The sequence below is a fragment of the Oncorhynchus mykiss genome, chromosome 9, assembly GCF_013265735.2.
Source record: "Oncorhynchus mykiss isolate Arlee chromosome 9, USDA_OmykA_1.1, whole genome shotgun sequence".
Lineage (NCBI taxonomy): Eukaryota > Metazoa > Chordata > Actinopteri > Salmoniformes > Salmonidae > Oncorhynchus > Oncorhynchus mykiss.
The window spans coordinates 62,656,750-62,679,094 of NC_048573.1; the positions used below are offsets into that span (position 1 = coordinate 62,656,750).

At 41.1% G+C, this 22,345-nt stretch overlaps 1 protein-coding gene across 7 annotated transcripts in view; it reads left to right on the plus strand.

The window, feature by feature from the left end:
* LOC110532604 (pleckstrin homology domain-containing family G member 5) overlaps window positions 1–22,345 on the plus strand; it is a 117,103-nt gene that overhangs the window by 16,950 nt on the left and 77,808 nt on the right. Inside the window, exon 1 of one of the 7 annotated variants that reach the window (XM_021616643.2) lies at window positions 11,468–11,788. The exons of the other annotated variants lie outside the window; for them this stretch is intronic. Within the exon in view, the coding sequence (XP_021472318.2) occupies window positions 11,665–11,788 (124 nt within the window). The 5' untranslated portion in view covers window positions 11,468–11,664. Of the gene's footprint in view, window positions 1–11,467; window positions 11,789–22,345 lie in introns of those variants that run through there. 7 annotated transcript variants of the gene reach the window in all.

The window sequence follows — 22,345 nt, forward strand, 5'->3', positions numbered from 1 at the left end:
GATAAGTCTCTGAATGTCCTTGTAGTCCAGCCAGAGCCCAGTCGAACATCTCTGGAGAGATCTGAAAATATCTGTGCAGCAACGCTACCCATCCAACCTGAGAGCGTGAGAGGATCTGCAGAGAAGAATGGGAGAAACTCCCCAAATACAGTTGTCAAGATTGTAGAGTCATACCCAAGATGACTCGAGGCTGTAATTGCTGCCAATGGTGCTTCAACAAAGTACTGAGTAAAGGGTCTGAATACTTATTTAAATGTGATATTTCTGTTTTGATATTTATAAATTAGCGTGTGAACTTGTTTTTGCTTGGTCATTGTTTTTTTTCTCCCCTCCCTCATCGATCTACACACAATGTAATACATTTCAGATTAAGGGTTTTAATGTAACAAAATGTGGAAATAGTCAAGGGGTCTGAATACTTTCTGAAGCTAATGTGTAAGGAATTGTCAACTGGTTCCATTTCTGAGAAATAAGGTAGTCCTCATGATTTCAACATCTGAACAAAGTGGACGGGCTAGCATGCTGTTCAAACAGTTGGAGACAGACAAGTGTGTGTTCATAACAATTCATCTGTTCTACCTTGTTATCTAGCAAATGGATCCCAGTTGGCTAAACTTGAAATATAAAGATTAGCTGGCTCCTCACTAGAATGTGGGCTTGTGCTTGAGAGATTTTAGTTAATTTGTGTACATTTTCTTATAATGCCTGCTACAAAAAGTTAGTTATTATTAGTGAATGTGTATTATGCGTGGTTCAGGTTAAATACAAAAATAAAAATGCTTTTTCTTAGACTTAGATAAAATTATTAAATTATTGGTGGGTCTTATGGTTGTGGAAGGGTATTTTTTATTTATTTAAACTTGTATTATGACTGGGAAGTCATTCTGAGACCAGGGTCTTTTTTACAGATGAGCCCTGCAGGAATACATTTAAATGCATACAATAAACAAAATGACAAACATTAAGAAAAAATGGACCCATTTATCAACAGAGGTTTCCGATCAGTACTCTGTACTGGTCCCCCTTGGTCAGTTCATATCCCCATAATCTAAAATGGCCTGGACAATTTCCTTCCTATTAACAAAAGTCAGACATCCTTTTGTTTCTGTAAAATAAACCAACACTGAACTTCGACTTCATGAAATGACAGTTTATCATCAAGATATTTGTAGGAACTCGCTCAATTTGTGTACCGTTCAAACTAGTCATTACAATTAATTGAAATCAGATTTATGGGGCCTTGGAAAAATGCATGCGTTTTGTTTGGATTTAACACCAACTTTAGATCCAATGGTGATCTCTAAAGTGCTTGAAAACCAGACTTCAAATGTGAAAAGGCTTTTCACAATTCCTGACATTTTATCTTAAAAATGACCTGTCCTAGGTCAGTTAGGATCACCACTTTATTTTAAGAATGTGATGTCAGAATAATAGTAGTGATTGATTTCAGCTTTTATTTCTTTCATCACATTCCCAGTGGGTCAGAAGTTTACATACACTCAATTAGTATTTGGTAGCATTGCCTTTAAATTGTTTAACTTGGGTTAAATGTTTCTGGGTAGCCTTCCACAAGCTTCCCACAATAAGTTTGGTGAATTTTAACTGAGACAGGTTTGTAAGGCCTCCTTGCTCACACACGCTTTTTCAGTTCTGCCCACAAATTTTCTATAGGATTGAGGTCAGGCCTTTGTGATGGCCACTCCAATACCTTGACTTTTCTGTCCTTAAGCCATTTTGCCACAACTTTGGAAGTATACTTGGGGTCATTGTCCATTTGAAAGAACCATTTGCGACCAAGCTTTAACTTCCTGACTGGTCTTGAGATTTTGCTTCAATATATCCACATGAAGTAGGAAAATTATGATGCCATCTATTTTGTGAAGTGCACCAGTCCCTCCTGCAGCAAAGCACCCCCACAACATGATGCTGCCCCCCCCGTGCTTCAAGGTTGGGATGGTGTTCTTTGGCTAGCAAGCCTCACCCTTTTTCTTCCAAACATAACAATGGTTATTATGGCCAAAAAGTTATATTTTTGTTTCATCAGACCAGAGGACATTTCTCCAAAAAGTACGATCTTTGTCCCCATGTGCAGTTGCAGACCGTAGTCTGGCTTTTTTATGGTGGTTTTGGAGCAGTGACTTCTTCCTTGCTGAGCGGCCTTTCAAATTATGTTACCGTTTTACTGTGGATATAGACACTTTTGTACCTGTTTCCTCCAGCATCTTCACAAGGTCTATTGCTGTTTTTCTGGGATTAATTTGCACTTTTTACACCAAAGTACGTTCATCTCTAGGAGACAGAACGGGTCTCCTTCCTGAGTGGTATGACTGCTGTGTGGTCCCATGGTGTTTATACTTGCGTACTATTGTTTGTACAGATGAACGTGGTACCTTCAGCCGTTTGGACATTGCTCCCAAGGATGAACCCGACTTGTGGAGGTCTACAATTTTTTTTTCTGTGGTCTTGGCTGATTTCTTTGGATTTTCCCATGATGTCAAGCACATTTGCACATGCTGTATATATATTTTCCTACTGTATTATTGATTGTATGTTTGTTTATTCCATGTGTAACTCTGTATGTGTCAAACTGCTTTGCTTTATCTTGGCCAGGTCGCAGTTGCAAATGAGAACTTGTTCTCAACTAGCCTACCTGGTTAAATATAGGTGAAATAAATAAGAGGCACTGAGTTTGAAACTAGGCCTTGAAATACATCCACAGGTACATCTCCAATTGACTCAAATTATGTCAATTAGCCTATCAGAAGCTTCTAAAGCCATGACATAATTTTCTGGAATGTTCCAAGCTATTTAAAGGCAAAGTCAGCTTAGTGTATGTAAACTGCTGACCCACTGGAATTGTGATGCAGTGAATTATAAGTGAAATAATCTGTCTAACAATTGTTGGAAAATTACTTGTCATGCACAAAGTAGATGTCTAGATGTCTAGTTTTTGGAGTTTTAATGACTCCAACCTATGTAAACTTCCGACTTCAACTGTAACAACATTCAACAACATACATAAACTGAACAAGTTCCACAGACATGTGACTAGCAGAAATAGAATAATGTGTCCCTAAACAAAGGGCGGTCCAAATCAAAAGTAACAGTCAGTATCTGGTGTGGCCACCAGCTGCATTAATTACTGCAGTGCATCTCCTCATGTACTGCACCAGATTTGCCAGTTATTGCTGTGAGATGCTACCCCACCCTTCCACCAAGGAACCTGCAAGTTCCTGGACATTTCTGAGGGGATTGGCCCTAGCCCTTACCCTTCGATCCAACAGGTCCCAGACGTGCTCAATGGGATTGAAATCCGGGCTCTTCACTGGCCATGGCAGAACGCTGACATTCCTGTCTTGCAGGAAATCGCACACAAGAACGAGCAGTATGGCTGGTGGCTTGTCATGCTGGAGAGTCATGTCAGGATGAGCCTGCAGGAAGGGTACCACATGAGGGAGGAGGATGTCTTTCCTATAACGCACAGCGTTGAGATGGCCTGCAATGACGACAAGCTCAGTCCGATGATGCTGTGACACACTGCCCCAGGCCATGACGGACCCTCCACCTGCAAATCGATCCTGCTCCAGAGTACAGGCTTCGGTGTAACGCTCATTCCTTCAACGATAAACGCAAATCCAACCATCACCCCTGGTGATACAAACGGCGACTTGTCAGTGAAGAGCACTTTTTGCCAGTCCTGTCTGGTCCAGCGACGGTGGGTTTGTGCCCATAGGCAACGTTGTTACCGGTGAGGACCTGCCTTACAATAGGCCTACAAGCCCTCAGTCCAGCATCTCTCAGCCTATTGTGAACAGTCTGAGCACTGATGGAGGGATTGCTTTCCCCAGTCCACCTGGTCATGCTGCATCTCCAGTTTCAACTGTTCTGCCTGCGGCTATGGAACCATTTCCTGTTCACTGGACGTGCTACTTTGTCTCATAACTGTTTTTTTAAAACTCTCTAGATGGAGCAGGTGCAGTAGAGATTGTCTGAATGATTGGCTGTGAAGAGCCAACTGACATTTACTCCTGAGGTGCTGACCTGTTGCACCCACTACAACCACTGTGATTATTATTATCTGACCCTGCTGGTCATCTTGAGCATTTGAAAATCTAGGCCATGTTCTGTTATAATCTCCACCCGGCACAGCCAGAACAGGACTGGCCACTGCTCATAGCCTGGTTCCCCTCTAGGTTTCTTCCTGGGTTCCGACCTTTCTAGGGAGTTTTTCCTAGCCACCATGTTTCTACACCTGCATTGCTTGCTGTTTGGGGTTTTAGGTTGGGTTTCTGTACAGCACTTTTTGAAATCAGCTGATTTATGAAGGGCATTATAAATTAATTTGATTGTGCGTTCCTGGTGTAACTCGGACAGTTGTTGTTGCCATCCTCTACCTGTACCGCAGGTGTGATGTTGGGAGCCAGGCCCAGCCAATCAGAATGAGATTTTCCCCACTAAAGGGCTTTATTACAGACAAATACTCCTCATTTCCATCAGCTGTCCGGTTGGCTGGTCTGACGATCCCGCTGGTGAAGAAGCCGGCTGTGGAGGTCCTTGGCTGGCGTGTGGACACATGATCTGCAGTTGTGAGGCCGGTTGGAGGTACTGCCAAATTCTCTAAAACAACAAATTATAAATGCAGCATTTAAAGTGTTGGTTTCATGAGCTAAAATAAGATCCAAGAAATTTTCCATATGCACAAAAATATTTTTTAGCTCAAATTTTGTGGACATTTGTTGGTTCGCAATTGGAAAAAAAATGGTAGATGTAGTATTCCTCCAGTAATGTGAAATCCATAGATTAGGGCCTAATTAATTCATTTCAATTGACTGATCTCCTTTATATGAACTAAATCAGTGAAATTGTTGCATGTTCTGTTACCAAATCGGTAACAGAGAATGGCAAAAAAATCGAACAATGATTGCAACTGAATTGGCTGCAATGGGAATTCATAGTAATCACAAACTAATCATTCTGAACCAATCATGGACAGCACACTAAAGTAGAGTACAGTATGATTTGGGGTACTGAACAATACTTTACACAGGTGCTCCCTGTACTGAACTCTGCTGTGGTGTACTGTGATGTCCAAACTTGTGAAACAGACTTGTATGATTTGGTCCAGTCCGGACCAATCAAATCTGGTCTTGTTTGGGGCTGGAGCTCTTTAGAATAATAGCCAGTGTTGAGAATAATATCCTAACATATTACATTTTTCCGCCTGATGTATACCTGTTAACCTCTCTGGGATATGTGGGAAGCTAGCGTCCAACCTGGCCAAAAGCCAGTGAAAAATTCAAATAAATTACTATAAAAATCAAACTTTCATGAAACCACACATGTAAGATACCAAATTAAAGCAACACGTGTTGTGAATCCAGCAAACATGTCAGATTTCAAAAAGGCTTTTCGGCGAAAGCAAACGATGCTATTATCTGTAAACAAAGAGAGAGAACATATTTCAACCCTGCAGGTGCGACAACGCAGAAATAAAAATATAAATCATGCCTTACCTTTGACGAGCTTCTTTTGTTGGCACTCCAATAAGTCCCATAAACATCACAAATGGTCCTTTTGTTCGATTAATTCCATCGATATATATCCAAAATGTCCATTTATTTGGCGCATCTGATCCAGAAAAACCCCCGGCTCCAACTTGCGCAACGTGACTACAAAACATTTCAAACTACTTTTGTAATACAACTTTAGGTATTTTTTAAAAGTAAATAATCGATAAACTTGAAGACGGGATCTGTGTTCAATACAGGAAGAAAACAAACTGACGCTACCTTTCTGGTCACGCGCCTCTATCTAACAGTACACTTAAAGTGATCCTCGTTTTGAACAGGGCTACTTATCTTATCTTCTGGGGATGAGTAGCAGGCAGTTGAATTTGGGCATGCATTTCATCCGGACGTGAAAATACTGCCCTCTGTCACCAAGGAGTTAAGGATACATCACCATAAAGAGAGTGACATTCATTATGTATTTCTGTATAGTACAGATCAAGAACCCATGAGCGGCAAGGCGGCAGGTAGCCTAGCAGTTAGCGCATTGGGCCAGTATCCAAAAGTTTGCTGGTTCGAATAGCAGATTTTCACAGTTGGCTCGGTCTGTGCCCTTGAGCAAGGCACTTAATCCTCATTTGCTCCAGGGGTGCCGTACTACTATGGCTGACCTTGTAAAACAACACATTTCACTGAACCTATCCAGTGTATGTAACAATAAAACATTGTCATTGTTACCGAGTGTTAATCCTCTTCACTTAACTGTAGTTCAATAACCAAAAGAGGATTTTTAAATATTTTTTTTAACAAGGTCTATTTTCTGACATCGTTCTTTCTGCAGACATCTTTGAATCTTAATTCGGAGTATACAGTTGAAGTCAGAAGTTTACAAACACTTAGGTTGAAGTCGTTAAATCTCGTTTTTCAACCACTCCACAAATTTCTTGTTAACAAACTAGTTTTGGCAAGTTGGGTAGAAAATGACACAAGTGCATGACACAAGTAATTTTTCCAACAATTGTTTACAGATGGAATATTTCACATAATTTACTGTATCACAATTCCAGTGGGTCAGAAGTTTACATACACTAAGTTGACTGTGCCTTTTTAAACAGCTTGGAAAATTCCAGAAAATGATGTCATCGCTTTCTGTTAGGCTAATTGACATCATTTGAGTCAATTGGAGGTGTACCTGTGGATGTATTTCAAGGCCTACCTTCAAACTCAGTGCCTCTTTGCTTGGGAAAATCAAAAGAAATAAGCCCAAAAGATTATAGACCTCCACAAGTCTGGTTCATCCTTGTGAGCAATTTCCAAACGCCTGAAGGTACCACGTTCATCTGTACAAACAATAGTATGCAAGTATGAACACCATGGGTCCACGCAGGCATCATACCGCTCAGGACGGAGACGTGTTCTGTCTCCTAGAGATGAACGTACTTTGGTGCGAAAAGTGCAAATCAATCCCAAAACAACAGCAAAGGACCTTGTGAAGATGCTGGAGGAAACAGGTACAAAAGTAACTATATCCACAGTGAAACTAATCCTATATCGACATAACCTGAAAGGCCACTCAGCAAGGAAGAGGCCACTGCTCCAAAACTGGCATAAAAAAGCCAGACTACAGTTTGCAACTGCCCATGAGGACAAAGATAGTACTTATTTGGAGAAATGTCTTCTGGTCTGATGAAACAAAAATAGAACGGTTTGGCCATAATGACGATTGTTTTGTTTGGAGTAAAAAGGGGGAGGCTTGCAAGCTATAGAACAACATCCCAACCGTGAAGCACGGGGGTGGCAGCATGTTGTGGGGGTGCTTTGCTGCAGGAGGGACTGGTGCACTTCACAAAATAGATGGCATCATGAGGCAGGAAAATGATGGGGATATATTGAAGCAACATCTCAAGACATCAGTCAGGAAGTTAAAGCTTGGTCGCAAATGGGTCTTCCAAATGGACAATGACCCCAGGCATACTTCCAAAGTTGTGACCGAAAGGCTTACGGACAACAAAGTAAAGGTATTTGTGGCCATCAATCCTATAGAAAATGTGTGGGCAGAACTGAAAAAGCGTCTGCGAGCAAGGAGGCATCATAACCTGACTCAATTACACTAGCTCTGTCAGGAGGAATGGGCCAAAATTCACCCAACTTATTGTGGAAGGCTACCCAAAACGTTTGACCCAAGTTAAACACTTTAAAGGCCATGCTAACAAATACTAATTGAGTGTATGTAAACTTCTGACCCACTGGGAATGTGATGAATGAAATAAAAGCTGAAATAATTCATTCTCTCTATTATTCTGACATTTCACATTCTTAGTGGTGCTCCTAACTGACCTAAAACAGGGAATTTTTTTTACTAGGATTAAATGTCAGGAATTGTGAAAAACTGAGTGTATTTGACTAAGGTTTATGTAAACTTCTGACTTCAACTGTATATTTAAACGTTTTTGGAAAATGTGGTCACAAACAGATTTGACTATCATTCTGTTACCAAACTTTAAATCTGCACTGTTTAAAAAAAAAAACTATGTACAGTGGAAATTAAGTAGTCCTTGTGCTTAGATTTCTATGTTTTACCTTGGGAATCAAGGATTTTTGTTTAAAAGTATGCCAAAGTAAAACACATTGGCGTCTCAGCTTCATTCTGTTACCATGGAATTGTCCGGAGGCTTTCCTGGCACTGCTCTTTGCAGCTGGGTAGTGTCGGGTTAATCCCTGTTTGATGGGCCACCTTTCTAAATATAACCCCAAACCACCTCCACGTGGGCACGCATAAGACCTTCGGCTCGACTGCACTCCCTCTGTCAACACTCTTACTCACACACTTCGTCTCCGGTACACACACAGACACTCTCCCAGTTACCGTTTTGTACCCTCACTCAATCAAACACTCACTCCTCCTCAAACGCTCCATTTAATACTTCAAAGTATACTGAGGAAATCATTCATATAGACTATATAGCCTTCTGGTAGTTGGTAGGAGTTATTCCCCTGGATGAGCTACTTTACTGTAATGAAGGACATCCGGTGCAGTTGGCAGACCGTCTTAGGTCATTCAATATTGTTTGTCAGCTACAAGACAACTGGACGGGCAGCATGATGACATGTCCTCTTTCAAAGACTGAAACATACACTACTTGACCCAAAAGTATGTGGACACTTGTCGAATGTCTCATTCCAAAATCATGGGCATGAATATGGAGTTGGTCCCCCCTTTGCTGCTGTAACAGCCTCCACTCTTTTGGGAAGGCTTTCCACTAGATGATGGAACATTGCTGAGAGAACTTGCTTCCATTCAGCCACGAGCAGTAGAGGACGGGCACAGATGTCGGGAGATTAGGCCTGGCTCGCAGTCGGCATTACAATTCATCCCAAAGGTGTTCGGTTGAGGTCAAGGCTATGTGCAGGCCAGTAAATTTCTTCCACACCGATTTCGACAAACCATTTCTGTATGGACCTCGCTTTGTGCACGGGGGTATTGTCATGCTGAAACAGGGAAGGGCCTTCCCCAAACTGTTGCCACAAAGTTGGAAGCACAGAATCGTCTAGAATGTCATTGTCTGCTGAAGCGTTAAGAATTCCCTTCACTGGAACTAAGGGGCAGCCCCACCTGATTTATTCCTTCTCCACCAAACTTTACAGTTTGCACTATGCATTGGGGCAAGTAGCGTTCTCCTAGCATCCGCCAAACCCAGATTAGTCTATCGGACTGCGAGATGAAGTGTGATTCATCACTCCATAAAATGTGTTTCCACTGCTTCCACTGAGTCCACTGGCGGCCAACATTACACCACTGCAGCTGACGCTTGGCATTGCGCATGGTGATTTTAGGCTTATGTGCTGCACCCGGCGAACAGTTCTTGTGCCGACATTGCTTCTTGAGGCAGTTTGGAACTCGGTAGTGAGTGTTGCAACAAAGGACGGCCTATTTTTACGCGCTGCACTCTTCAGCACGGGGCAGTCCTGTTCTGTGAGCTTGTGTGGTCTACCACTTCGCGGCTGAGCTTTTGTTGCTTCCAGAATTTTCCACTTCACAATAACACTTACAGTTGACCGGGCAGCGCTAGCAGGGCGTGATTCATCACTCCATAAAATGTGTTTTACGAACTGACTTGTTGGAAAGGTGGAATCCTATGACGATTCCACATTGAAACGAAGAGCTCTGTGATTTAACGCAATTCTACTGCCAATGTTTGTCTATGGAGATTGCATGACTGTGTGTTCGATTTGTCTACACCTGTCAACAACGGGTGTGGCTGAAAAGCCAGATCCAACTATATTGAAGTGTTGTCCTCATACTTGTGTGTGTATATAATGTATTTTAAGAGGTTAATGACTTGATTTGAGACATGATGATAGGGATGGGAGACTAATGCCTCTTGAGTTTTGTTCCCTTTTTCTGCATGAAGTGGATGGAAATAGACCTTTGTGCCGCAGCAGCCCCTAGTCCTCATGCTGTAGCCAATGACTGGTCTCTTCATTAAAAATCAAGCAGCAGTGCGCTCAAAGCTTTTCAAGATTATTACCATATGTCTGCCCAAAGCAGAGCGACAGAGCAGACGGGCTCCCATTTTACCCTCTAATTTCTCATCCCAAATTTGGATATTTTGGTTTTTGTGTGACATTGTCCCTCCCTTCCATGGCTAGCACAGCGTGTTCTCGCAGTATTTCTTTCTATTATAGATGTATAATAACAGTGAATCAACTGTTCATCCATGGTATGCCAATAGACTGATAACTTACTGGTCTGGTTTTAACCCATCCTCTGTTTGCAGAGCGGAAATGTTCTATTCTGTGTCTGTGGCCTCTTTACAAAAGAGCTTGGTTCTCCTACATCTGTCTTCTCTCTGGGAAACTGTTTCTCAATGTTTGTAATTTAATACTGTACCTCTGCAGAAATAGATGAACCCAGACATTAGACGTGTTGCATTCATAAAAACAATGAATCTTTCTGGAGACAAAGAGCAAGGCTCTAGCAAGCCCAGTTAATGCAGAAAAATGTCAGGCTTTTACAGTTTGCGCAAAACAAAGTTCTGCTCTCCATGTAGGAGTGAGTTTTTAAAAGAGATCTTTGTGTCAGTTAGAAAGCCATTGGCCCAGACTGCCAGTCCCAGCATGCATTGCAACTCACCTCTGTATGAATACATCACTTGTTTGATTGAGTGGGTTGAATGCCACTCTATCGTCCACACATCCTACACGGGCTATGACACTCAACAGCTTGTCGCACAGAAGATGTTAGAAAGTTGAGAACTTTATCATTGATACATTTTAAATCTATGAGAGGATGCTGACAACATAGTTAGTTATTACTAGGTAGCAGTAAAAAAGTACCTTGGGAAGACAACTGTGTGAGCGGTAATCAGGGTGTGTTTTGAACTCCTCAGGAGTAACTCAAATGAATGGCTTGGAAGAGGATGATGGAAGGGGACTTGACTTTGTTTGTATGCTTATAACACTTTAACCCCGGGATGACCGAAGGAGCAACAGGAAGAGACGTTATCAAGACCATGGAAATTGTCTTTAGTTGATGGTTGTGGATTATGAACATCTGATGTCAGATTCTTCAAGGATTTTGAACTGGAGCACAGTTTACATTGAGAGTTTAGACCAGTCTTCTCCTGCTGGGTTGGATCTTCAATACAGATCCAGGAGGGCTCTGATAAATCAGGTGTCAGCCGTCTGTTTATTATTAGTGATATGAGTAACAGACTGTTCCAAACCAAGACTGTGGTTTGGTTTCCTCAGAGAGCTAATTGAAACCCAGTTAGAAGGACATCTTGACTAATGTATGCCCAGTTGGACCTGAAGTGAGTAGCTCTGGCACATGGCTTGGAGAGAAGGTTCAAAGCAAGTGTTTAGTGGTTGAGCTGGATGAGGTAATATTGCCTAGTTTTGCAGGTGCAGTTTTTGAATGAAGTTGAATAAGCTATTGGCAGAGTGCAAGGGTTGGACTGCGTTGAGTTGGACTCTGGGTTTGATGTAGGTAAGATATATGTAGTTGTTGGTAGACTAATGCTTGATGTTGGTGTGTGGCATGAGGGTCAGTCTACTGCAGTGATCTGGGACAGAATTTGAAGGTTATTTACATAAGGTTGAGGTTGTTAAGATCCATGGTTAGGGTTGAGAGTGAGGGAGACACGGGTTGGTCACCATGTTCCTGTATTGGAAGAAGAGGGGGGCATATGAGCTCGAGACCCTCCCATCCTACATCATTGAGCAGGGGGCAGAACGCTACTCCTGGTCCTCCTCATTTGACGTCATCCATGATCTTTGCGGTAAGCTTTAGGATCTATGAAACAGGTTAAGTAGTACACCTGATCTATTCAGGTGGCATGCTTAATTCCATTCAGACTGATATCCTAATATGTCACTGGCAGAGGGAATTTGATTCCATTGGAAGATGATCATAGTAACCGACTCGACGACGCCTAGCATTTGACATTTACAATTAGGCCTATGATGTTGTGTAATTTATCTGAATCAGCCACAATGTCATATGACCCTAGCTAGGTTTCCATCCAATTGGTGACAGATTTTCATGCAAATATTAAAAAATATGCATGAAACAATATGCACATTTTCCCAACGGAATTGTTGCAGATAAAAGGCTGTGTGTGATGTAATGCACGTAAAAATAACTTTTGCAGTTCAACTAAATCGGTTTGAATCGCATTTAACTCTACATATGGTTTTGTTACAAAAACTGTTGCCGTTATATACAGTTGAAGTCGGAAGTTTACACACACCTTAGCCAGATACATTTAAACTCAATTTTTCACAATTCCTGACATTTAATCCTAGTAAAAATTCAGTTAGGATCACCACTTTATTTTAATAATGTGAAATGTCAGAATAATAGTAGCTTTATTTCCGCTTATATTTCATTCATCACATTTCCAGTGGGTTAGAAGTTTACATGCACTCAATTAGTATTTGGTAGCATTGCCTTTCAATTGTTTAACTTGGGTCAAATGTTTCAGTAGCCAAAACGTCCCACAATAAGTAGACTGGCTTTTTTTTATGATGGTTTTGGAGGAGTGGCTTCTTCCTTGCTGAGCGGCCTTTCAGGTTATGTCGATATAGGACTCATTTTTACTGTGGATATAGATATTTTTTTAACCTTTTTCCTCCAGCATCTTCGCAAGGTCCATTGCTGTTGTTCTGGGATTGATTTGCACTTTTTGCACCAAAGTACGTTCATATCTTGGAGACAGAACGCGTCTCCGTCCTGAGCGGTATGACTGCTGCGTGGTCCCATGGTGTTTATACTTGTGTACTATCGTTTGTACAGATGAACGTGGTACGTTCAGGCGTTTGGAAATTGCTCCCAAGGATGAACCAGACTTGTGGAGGTCTACAATTTTTTTTCTGAGGTCTTGGCTGATTTCTTTTGATTTTCCCATGATGTCTAGTGTAGAGGCACTGAGTTTGAAGGTAGGACTTGAAATACAACCACAGGTACACAAATGTCAATTAGCCTATCAGAAGCTTCTAAAGCCATGAAAAATTACTTCTCATGCACAAAGTAGATACCTGAGTGACTTGCCAAAACTATAGTTTGTTAACAAAATATTTGTGGAGTGGTTGAAAAATGAGTTTTAATGACTCCAACCAAAGTGTATGTAAACTTCCGACTTCAACTGTAGCAACGGTACCCACTCTGTTCTTGGCACGCGCACTCTAGCAAACATCTCGCAGATACAGTGAGAGAAGGAGCCTACATGATGAGATTATTATGGATAAAGCAAGATTATTTTGACTTGTCCAACGGCAGCTCAGGATCGCTCATTTTGTCACCAGAATAAGATCCTAGATATTTATTGGAAAGCATCAAGCTCATCACTATGAAGTTCATCATAAATGATTTATTCTGTAGCCTAATGAACTGAATTCTTTCCTGAGTCGTAGTGGGAGGACCACATAACATATTGCGTGACTCCAAGTTTACTAAGATACAGTATAATGGTGGTTATATCAATTGTTGAGCATAAAGGCGTTTACAGCATAATTTATTTTAGACACAAAGATCCCACCACGTCGAATGTACAAATTGTCTATTGACAATTAAGAAATTGTACTGACATTTCCTGTTTCCATCAGCCCTGTCTTGACTTTTCCCCATGTGGGCTAATTCATCTGCATGAAATGGTTGGATGGGAACCTGGTTACAGATAGACTTGAATAATGAAATGTAGCCAGTTTCTCTGCGAGCAGATGGCAATGCGCTGCCGCATGGTTCACATACATCTGTGATCTTGGTCTCAGCATTTCAGCACCATCATGGAATCTTTTTTTCCCATTCACACTTCTTCTGTTCAGTCCGTGAAAAGCACTCGACATGACATAGAGAGCACCTCAAATGAGAGGAGCCGAGACCGGGATGGGAACAGCTGCTGCTGTGAAGAGAAAATATTTACCACTGAAGGAGGGAGTGCATAATATAGGCCTAGAAGTGCTTCTACTTTTTGAAGCTTGAAGCAGCACAGGCTTTCTGCTTTCCACCATCCGGTGCCCTCTATGCCATTAGTGAACGGGAAGTAATAACATTGGGCTGGAATGCTCTTATACAATCCTGCCAGGCCAGCAGTGTCTTGGAGGTCTGCCTGAGTCGCTGGGCAGCTTCAGGTGTCTGCAGGTCAGGGTAGACCTCCGTGTTCTAGATTGAGAAATGGAATGTCTGACTGCTACAGAGGGAACAGAAGGACAAGTCTTTCATCCCCGCCCAGTCCCTGTAATTCAGCCTCAACTGAACTGCTCCTGAAAAAAATTCTCCACTCTGCTGGGGGATAGGGTTGCTTGGGGCTAGTGGACTATTCTACCTGGATCCAAAAAGGGTTCTACAGACTATTTATGGTTTAGGTAGCTCTCTTTTTCTAAGAGTGGGGCGGGAGGTATAGGGCTGGGGGACTTGGAACATACCTTTCCACCCTCTCTCTCTGTGCTATTTTATCCCATAGCTCCTAAAGAAAATGCCCTGACACATGATCAGATCACATTTATATAATCAACTGAAATTACCTATTGCTTTATGTTGCTCAGTCAGACATTAAGGCCCTCAAACCTTCTGCTTACATAATGAATGATCCCCACATATCATCTTCAATATGGTTATAAGTGTAATACGGGGTGCACTTATACTCCTATGTAATGAATCCTCTTCAATATGGTTATAAGCGGGTGCACAAATACTCCCACGTGGACACAATTATGCTTTCAATTGTGTTACGTTTGGCACTTTGATGACATGTTTTAGACTTCTTGACTATGGCTTTTGCAACATTCGATTGAACTGTGAAACAATTGTCCTTTTTAGCTATGTAACTATGTTGTACACTGCTGTCCAGGCACAGCCTGAAACTTGCATAAAATTACTAATTGAAATAAAATCAGCTTTATTGTATTTCTACATCCGAATGGAGTGATCCACCATCCAGCCCTCTACTGTTCTGAATACATTCCACTTGTGCGCTGCTGGCCATGTTTTGATTGGTGTAATGGTGTGTGTGTGTGCGCGCCAAACAACATCAACAGGATGGCTTTGTTCAATACCCACTGACTGCCACTTTATATGCTGTTATGTTAATAACCGCTGGTCTGTCATTTTTTTTTGTACTGGAACAACGAGGCCAAGCCAGGCTGCCCAGCCCACTCAGTTCATGCCACCATTTCAGCTGTGTGCTGAAGTGTACTAGCCCGGTCCCAGATCTGTTTGTGCTGTCTTGCCAACTCCTATTGTTTGGCATAACAATGAGCTCAGGAATTGGAAAGCACAAACTGATCTGGGACCAGGCTATGAGAGTACCAGGGTTTCATTTACAGTGGTGGTCTAATTAACTCATTCACTGTAGTCACATTTCCCTCCCTCATCTTAGAAGCCTTGTGTTTTAACAAGACTATCTGTAACAATGGAGGTGGCTAGACTGCACAAACAGATCTGGAACCAGGCTAGGGAGGCAGTGCTGCAGGTCCTGCCAGCGCTGAATGTCAGCTTCTGAAACATGCAGCAGAACTCCACCAACCCCAGGCCTTGGAAACACCTTGTTCGCTGGCCAACTCCTCCATCTGCCATCCATCTTTTGTCTTCCAGGAGACAAAAAAAAATATAGTACCTAACATTGTATTTGTACCAAACTTTTTTCTCTAACAGTGAGTAAGACTTGAGGCATCCAACATCATGGTCAAAAGCAACCCACGGACACCCCAACAGCGAGTATACAGTATCAGTTCTCTGTCTGGCAGGTACTATGGAGCTGTGGCTCGGAGTATTGTTTCTTCATGCCATGTCATGTATTCTCAGTGAATGTGGTGATTTCCCCCTGTTCAGAAACATTTGTCATTGAAGTTTGTATCCCATCCTGATATTACCATGTTCCGACCACTAGATGGTGCTCCCCCACCCTCTCAATATTAAAGGGAAAGTTCACCCAAATGACATATTGGTTTACATATCGAAAAGGTATAATGGCAACCCATGTATTTGTTGTTGTTTTTCTGGCCACTGATTCATGTGCTAGCTTTTTAGCATTTATGGCACAAATCTAATGCAAGTACCTATATTAGCATTTTCACGCTTCATATCCAAATAATCTGTATAAATCAATGTATGTTACTTAATCAAGTTTTAGATACTTAAGGATGATTTGGACATGACCGCTTACGGGGTAAGGAAACCAATGTCATTTTTTAATTTGGGTTAACTATCCCTTTAACATTGGGGGGGAGAACTCATAGCAGGAACACCACCATCTAGTTGTCAGAACCTGGTAAGATGGGACATAAACCTAACAACTTCAATGACAAATTCCTCTGAGCAAGAGAGGCCGTGGGTGGCTTTAGACAGTTGTTGTTGGGATTCCTCATGTCAAACTCATGGTCCGAATTGGATGTTAGGTTACATATAAATGCAACATGTAAAGTGTTGGTCCCATGTTTCATGAGCTGAAATAAAAGATACCAGACATGATCCATATTAGAGGTCGACCGAATATGATTTTTTAATGCCGATACCGATTATTGGAGGAACAAAAAAAGCCGATACCGATTATTGGAGGAACAAAAAAAGCCGATACCGATTAAACGGCAGATGTTAAAAAAAATATATAAAAAAAATATATATATTTTTCATTTGTAATAATGACAATTACAACAATACTGAATGAACACTTATTTTAACTTTTAATATAATACATCAATAAAATCAATTTAGCCTCAAATAAATTATGAAACATGTTCAATTTGGTTTAAATAATGCAAAAACAAAGTTTTGGAGAAGAAAGTAAAAGTGCAATATGTGCCATGTAAGAAAGCTAACATTTAAGTTCCTTGCTCAGAACATGAGAACATATGAAAGCTGGTGATTTCTTTTAACATGAGTTTTCAATATTCCCAGGTAAGAAGTTTTAGGTTGTTGTTATTATAGGAATTATAGCACTTTCTCTCTATACCATTTGTATTTCATTAACCTTTGACTATTGGATGTTCTTATAGGCACTTTAGTATTAACAGTATAGTTTCCGTCCTTCTCCTCGCCCCTACCTGGGCTCGAACCAGGAACACATCGACAACAGCCACACTCGAAGCATCGTCACCCATCGCTCCACAAAAGCCACAGCCCTTGCAGAGCAAGGGGAACAACTACTCCAATTCTCAGAGCGAGTGACGACACCGATTGAAACGCTATTAGCGCGCACCCCGCTAACTGGCTAGCCATTTCACATCGGTTACACCAGCCTAATCTCGGGAGTTGATAGGCTTGAAGTCATAAACAGCTCAATGCTTGAAGCATTGCGAAGAGCTGCTGGCAAAACGCACGAAAGTGCTGTTTGAATGAATGCGTACGAGCCTGCTGCTGCCTACCATCGCTCAGTCAGACTGCTCTATCAAATATCAAATCATAGACTTAGTTATAACATCATAACACACAGAAATACGAGCCTTTGGTCATTAATATGGTAAAATCCGGAAACTATCATTTCGAAAACAAAACGTTTATTCTTTCAGTGAAATATGGAACCGTTCCGTATTTTATCTAACAGGTGGCATCCATAAGTCTAAATATTGCTGTTACATTGTACAACCTTCAATGTTATGTCATAATTACGTAAAATTCTGGCAAATTAGTTTGCAACGAGCCAGGCGGCCCAAACTGTTGCATTTACCCAGACTCTGCGTGCAATGAAAGCAAGAGAAGTGACACAATTTCACCTGGTTAATATTCCCTGCTAACCTAGTTAAACTAGTAATATCATCGCTAGTTAAACTAGTAATATCATCAACCATGTGTAGTTAACTAGTGATTATGATTATTTTTTATTAGATAAGTTTAATGCTAGCTTGCAACTTACCTTGGCTTCTTACTGCATTCGCATAACAGGCAGGCTCCTCTTGGAGTGCAATGAGAGGCAGGTGGTTAGAGCGTTGGTCTTGTAACTGGAAGGTTGCAAAAACGAATCCCCGAGCTGACAATGTAAAAATCTGTCGTTCTGCCCCTGAACAACGCAGTTCCTAGGCCATCATTGAAAATAAGAATGTGATCTTAACTGACTTGCCTAGTTAAATAAAGATTAAATAAAGGTGTACATTTTTTTTTTAAGCTGCCAAATTAGTGTCCTAAAATACAGATTTTCGATTGTTATGAAAACTTGAAATCAGCCCTAATTAATCGGCCGACCTCTAATTAGAAGGCATAATATTAATGTTATTACTTAGCTTCGACTGGTGGAGGTCCTGATGAACCTTGTCCAGATAAAGCATCGGAGGTGAAAACGTTGAATGAAAGAAAAGTTGAGCAAGGGGAAAAAATATAAAACGGTAATTCAAAAGTAAAAACCAAGTTTTGAGGGAGTGTGCAATTGGCATGCTGACTGCGGGAATGTCCACCATAGCTGTTGCCAGAGAATGTGATGTTAATTTCTCTACCATAAGCCGCTTCCACCATTGTTTTACAGAATTTGGCATTACGTCCAACACGCCTCACCAACCGCAGACCACATGTATGGCATCGTGTGGGCGAGTGGTTTGCTGATGTCAACGTTGTGAACAGAGTGCCCCATGGTGGCGGTGGGGTTATGATATTGGCAGGTATAAGCTACGGACAACGAACACAACTGCATTTTGTCGATGGCAATTTGAATGCACAAAAATACCTTGACGAGATCCTGAGGCCCTTTCGTTCGATCGGTTCGGTTGTGTGACGACCCTACCACTCTGTCTGCCGAATTCTTTCAGTTTGCTCTTGTTTTCCTTAGTAGGATGTCTGTGGGCAGGGCTGGGAGGGTCGTCAGCGAAATGGGACACACCTGGGCTCAGGTTTTTGCCTGCCATACAAGTTCTGTTATACTCACAGACATCATTCAAACAGTTTTAGAAACTTCAGTGTTTTCTACCCAAATCTACTACTACTAATATGCATATCTTAGCTTCTGGGCCTGAGTAGCAGGCAGTTAACTCTGGGCACCTTATTCATCCAAGCTACTCAATACTGCCCCCAGCCATAAGAAGTTAAGCTGTTTTCTAGTGGCTATTTGGATACAACCATAACAGTGAGCTAATGTGGCACGATTTCGCCTGAAATAGAACATTTGCTCAATCGTCAGGACACTGTTGTTCAGAGGTGCAAGCCAACAACACAGCTAACACAATCACTTCAAACTGAAGCTGGAAAGACTGCAAACTCTATTGGCATGGCTGCCTTACACCCATGCCAATATATCCTCCAAACACTGGCATCTCTGGCATTATCACTTAAATGTCTAATTATACTGTAGGCCCTGGCTGCACCTCCCTGTAGAGAGAGCAAAGAAAAAGGCTGTGCAAACTGAACCTGTTGTTTCTCTTAGTGTTCATCAACTCATTGTCTGCTATCACGTGAGTATACATGCATGCATGTGTGTGTGTGCATGTTTGTAAATGTTTTGGCTTAATCAGCAGTGCTGAGTTCTGGAATTCCTGTTCATCGCAGAGAGAGAAAGGGAAAAGGAGAAATATAGTGAGGAGGTCAGAGCAGACAGTGTGAGCTTGAGAGATTAAGGGGAAGACAGAGGATATAAGACCGTCCCATAGAAAGGGTATGTTATACAGATAAATAGGTATCTAGATAAACGAAGGACAGACATGAACATCATAGGTGAGCGAGGGTGCTGAGTCAGAGATCCAGAAGCTGACGTTTCTGCAGTGCACTCTGAAATTTCCAAAGCATTGTTGCTGTAGGACTAGACAGGTGTAGTTTTAAGCAAAGTTCCCCTGAAGAGCGCCATAGTTCTGAAATGTTTTCTGTAGTTAGAAACGGAAAAGAAAAGCATTCCAGCAACATTATTTTAATCAAAGACAATTTGAACTCTTAGAAATGTAGCTAATTGATTCCACTCATATTGGCCATTTCAATTTATAGTATAATATCTAATAAATATAGTACCCAACATCCAATTTGGACATTTTTTGGGGTGTTCAAATCAAACTGGTAATAATAATCAAAATGATATACACTACCATTCAAAAGTTTGGGATCACTTACACATTTCCTTGTTTTTGAAAGAAAAGCAAGAAGGCCAGCATCCAAGAGTCGCCTCTTCACTGTTGACGTTGAGACTGGTGTTTTGCGGGTACTATTTAATGAAGCTGCCAGTTGAGGACTTGTGAGGCGTCTGTTTTTCAAACTAGACACCCTAATGTACTTGTCCTCTTGCTCAGTTGTGCACCGGCCTCCCACTGCTCTTTCTATTCTGGTTAGAAGCAGTTGGCACTGTTCTGTGAAGGGAGTACTACACAGCATTGTACGAGATCTTCCGTTTCTTGGCCATTTTTCGCATGTAATAGGCTTAATTTCTCAGGACAAGAATAGACTGACGAGTTTCAGAAAAAAAGGTATTTGTTTCTGGCCATTTTGAGCCTGTAATTGAACCCACAAATGCTGATGCTCCAGATACTCAAGTAGTCTAAAGAAGGCCAGATTTATTGCTTCTTTAATCAGCACAACAGTTTTCAATTGTGCCAACATAATTTCAAAAGGGTTTTAGCCTTTTAAAATGATAAACTTGAATTAGCTAACACAACGTGCCATGGGAACACAGGAGCGAGTGATGGTTGCTGATAATGGGCCTCTGTACGCCTATGTAGATAACCATTTAAAAAGCATCCATTTCGAGCTACAATAGTCATTTACAAAATGTTTTATTTTATTTTTTAAATGTTTACATTTTTTATTTAACTAGGCAAGTCAGTTAAGAACCAATTCTTATTTTCATTGACGGCCTTGGAACAGTGGCTTAACTGCCTTGTTCAGGGGAAGAATGACAGATTTATACCTTCCCTGTGGGTCTGAAAGCAAAGAAAGAAAATAAGATGTTTTATATATATATATTGTTTGCATGTTTTGGGCTTTAGCTGAGATTATTTTCTAGAGTCAAGTATATTTGTCTAAGCCTCAATTTTTCCTTGACTAGCAGTATTCATTCTCACTGTCAAATTCTGTTAGAACTTCTAATAGTAAGTGTAGCTGCTGGTGAGATGATTGCCATCTAAGAGCCAACATCTTTTTATGCGGCAGTGCTGTCTGCCAGTGGTAAGTCTCTGAGATATTCAAGGAGCTATCATCGTTAAGTGACATAGTAGATGCTGTCGTGTCTTTACTATCATTAACTGAAGACTTAATTTTTATCAAAGATTATTATTACGCTGATAAACTGATTAATCAAATAACTGTAATTAACTAGGAAGTCATGGAACCAAGGAAAATATTCAGATTACAAAGTTTACATTTTCCTAATTACTTTTGAGATATTTTCATACCTGATCAATAGTCTTCTGATTAATGAATTCTTCTTTACCTAACGTTAGTCTTATTCCAAACGTCGTAAATTGTTGGTTATCTGCACGAACCCAGTCTTCACTATGAGTCATCCATACATCAATTGTCTTAAATCATTTATTTATTAACTAACTAAACAATCACAGAAGTGCACACACAAACAAACAAAGTAAATATGGTTACAAGAAAATGATAGGGGAATGTGCCCTAGTGGGCTAAACCGGCATCGTGGCTTGGTGTACAAAAGGGAAGTGGGGGTTGACTGAGAAGACAACACACAGTTGATAATTATAACAATTGAAATGCTAATCCCTTGCACATGAACGCTCACTCATTAAGGAAAAATTGCAATCAATATATATATATTTACTCCGTGTGTCGTCGGGGTCTCTGTTGAAAAGTTTGTTTCTGTTGGAGAGTTTGTCCGCCCTCTCTGTCGTGGTTAGAATGGATAGTTCAGAGTAACATTCATTAATGTCGTTATGGATAGATGTTTCGGCGGTTGTCGGTCTTCACGTTCAATGATACCAAATTCCTAGCTGCAGACTAGTAATTAATATCAAAGACTTGTTCTTATTCTGTCGGTATCGGTAGTCTAAGAGTTTAACCACGTGGGATGGTTAAATGATTCAGCAGTCTGGTCTCAAACCTTGGCCCTCTCGTTATCGAGGTAAGCTGGTCTGCAACCTTTGTCCTCTCGTAATTGAGAGCAACATGGTCAGTTGAGAAATTCTCAAAGTGGGGGTTTTATTCGGGAGAGCAGAAAAGGGCCTGTCCCAGGATACCCGACCATAACTGTGCTCATGGGTGGTCCTCTGATTTAGTTAAACTCCTAAGGGAATTGGAGTTTCCTTCATTAAACAGTCAAAAATCACGACACAATTTCACGAACAGTGTCATCCTCACTCATTCATCTTATACAACAATTAGATGTAAGCCTCATATCTGAGGCTATTATATAAACAGCGTTATGGTAATGTGACCGTATTGTTTCCCATGAGTTTCACAAAATTGTACCAAACGGACC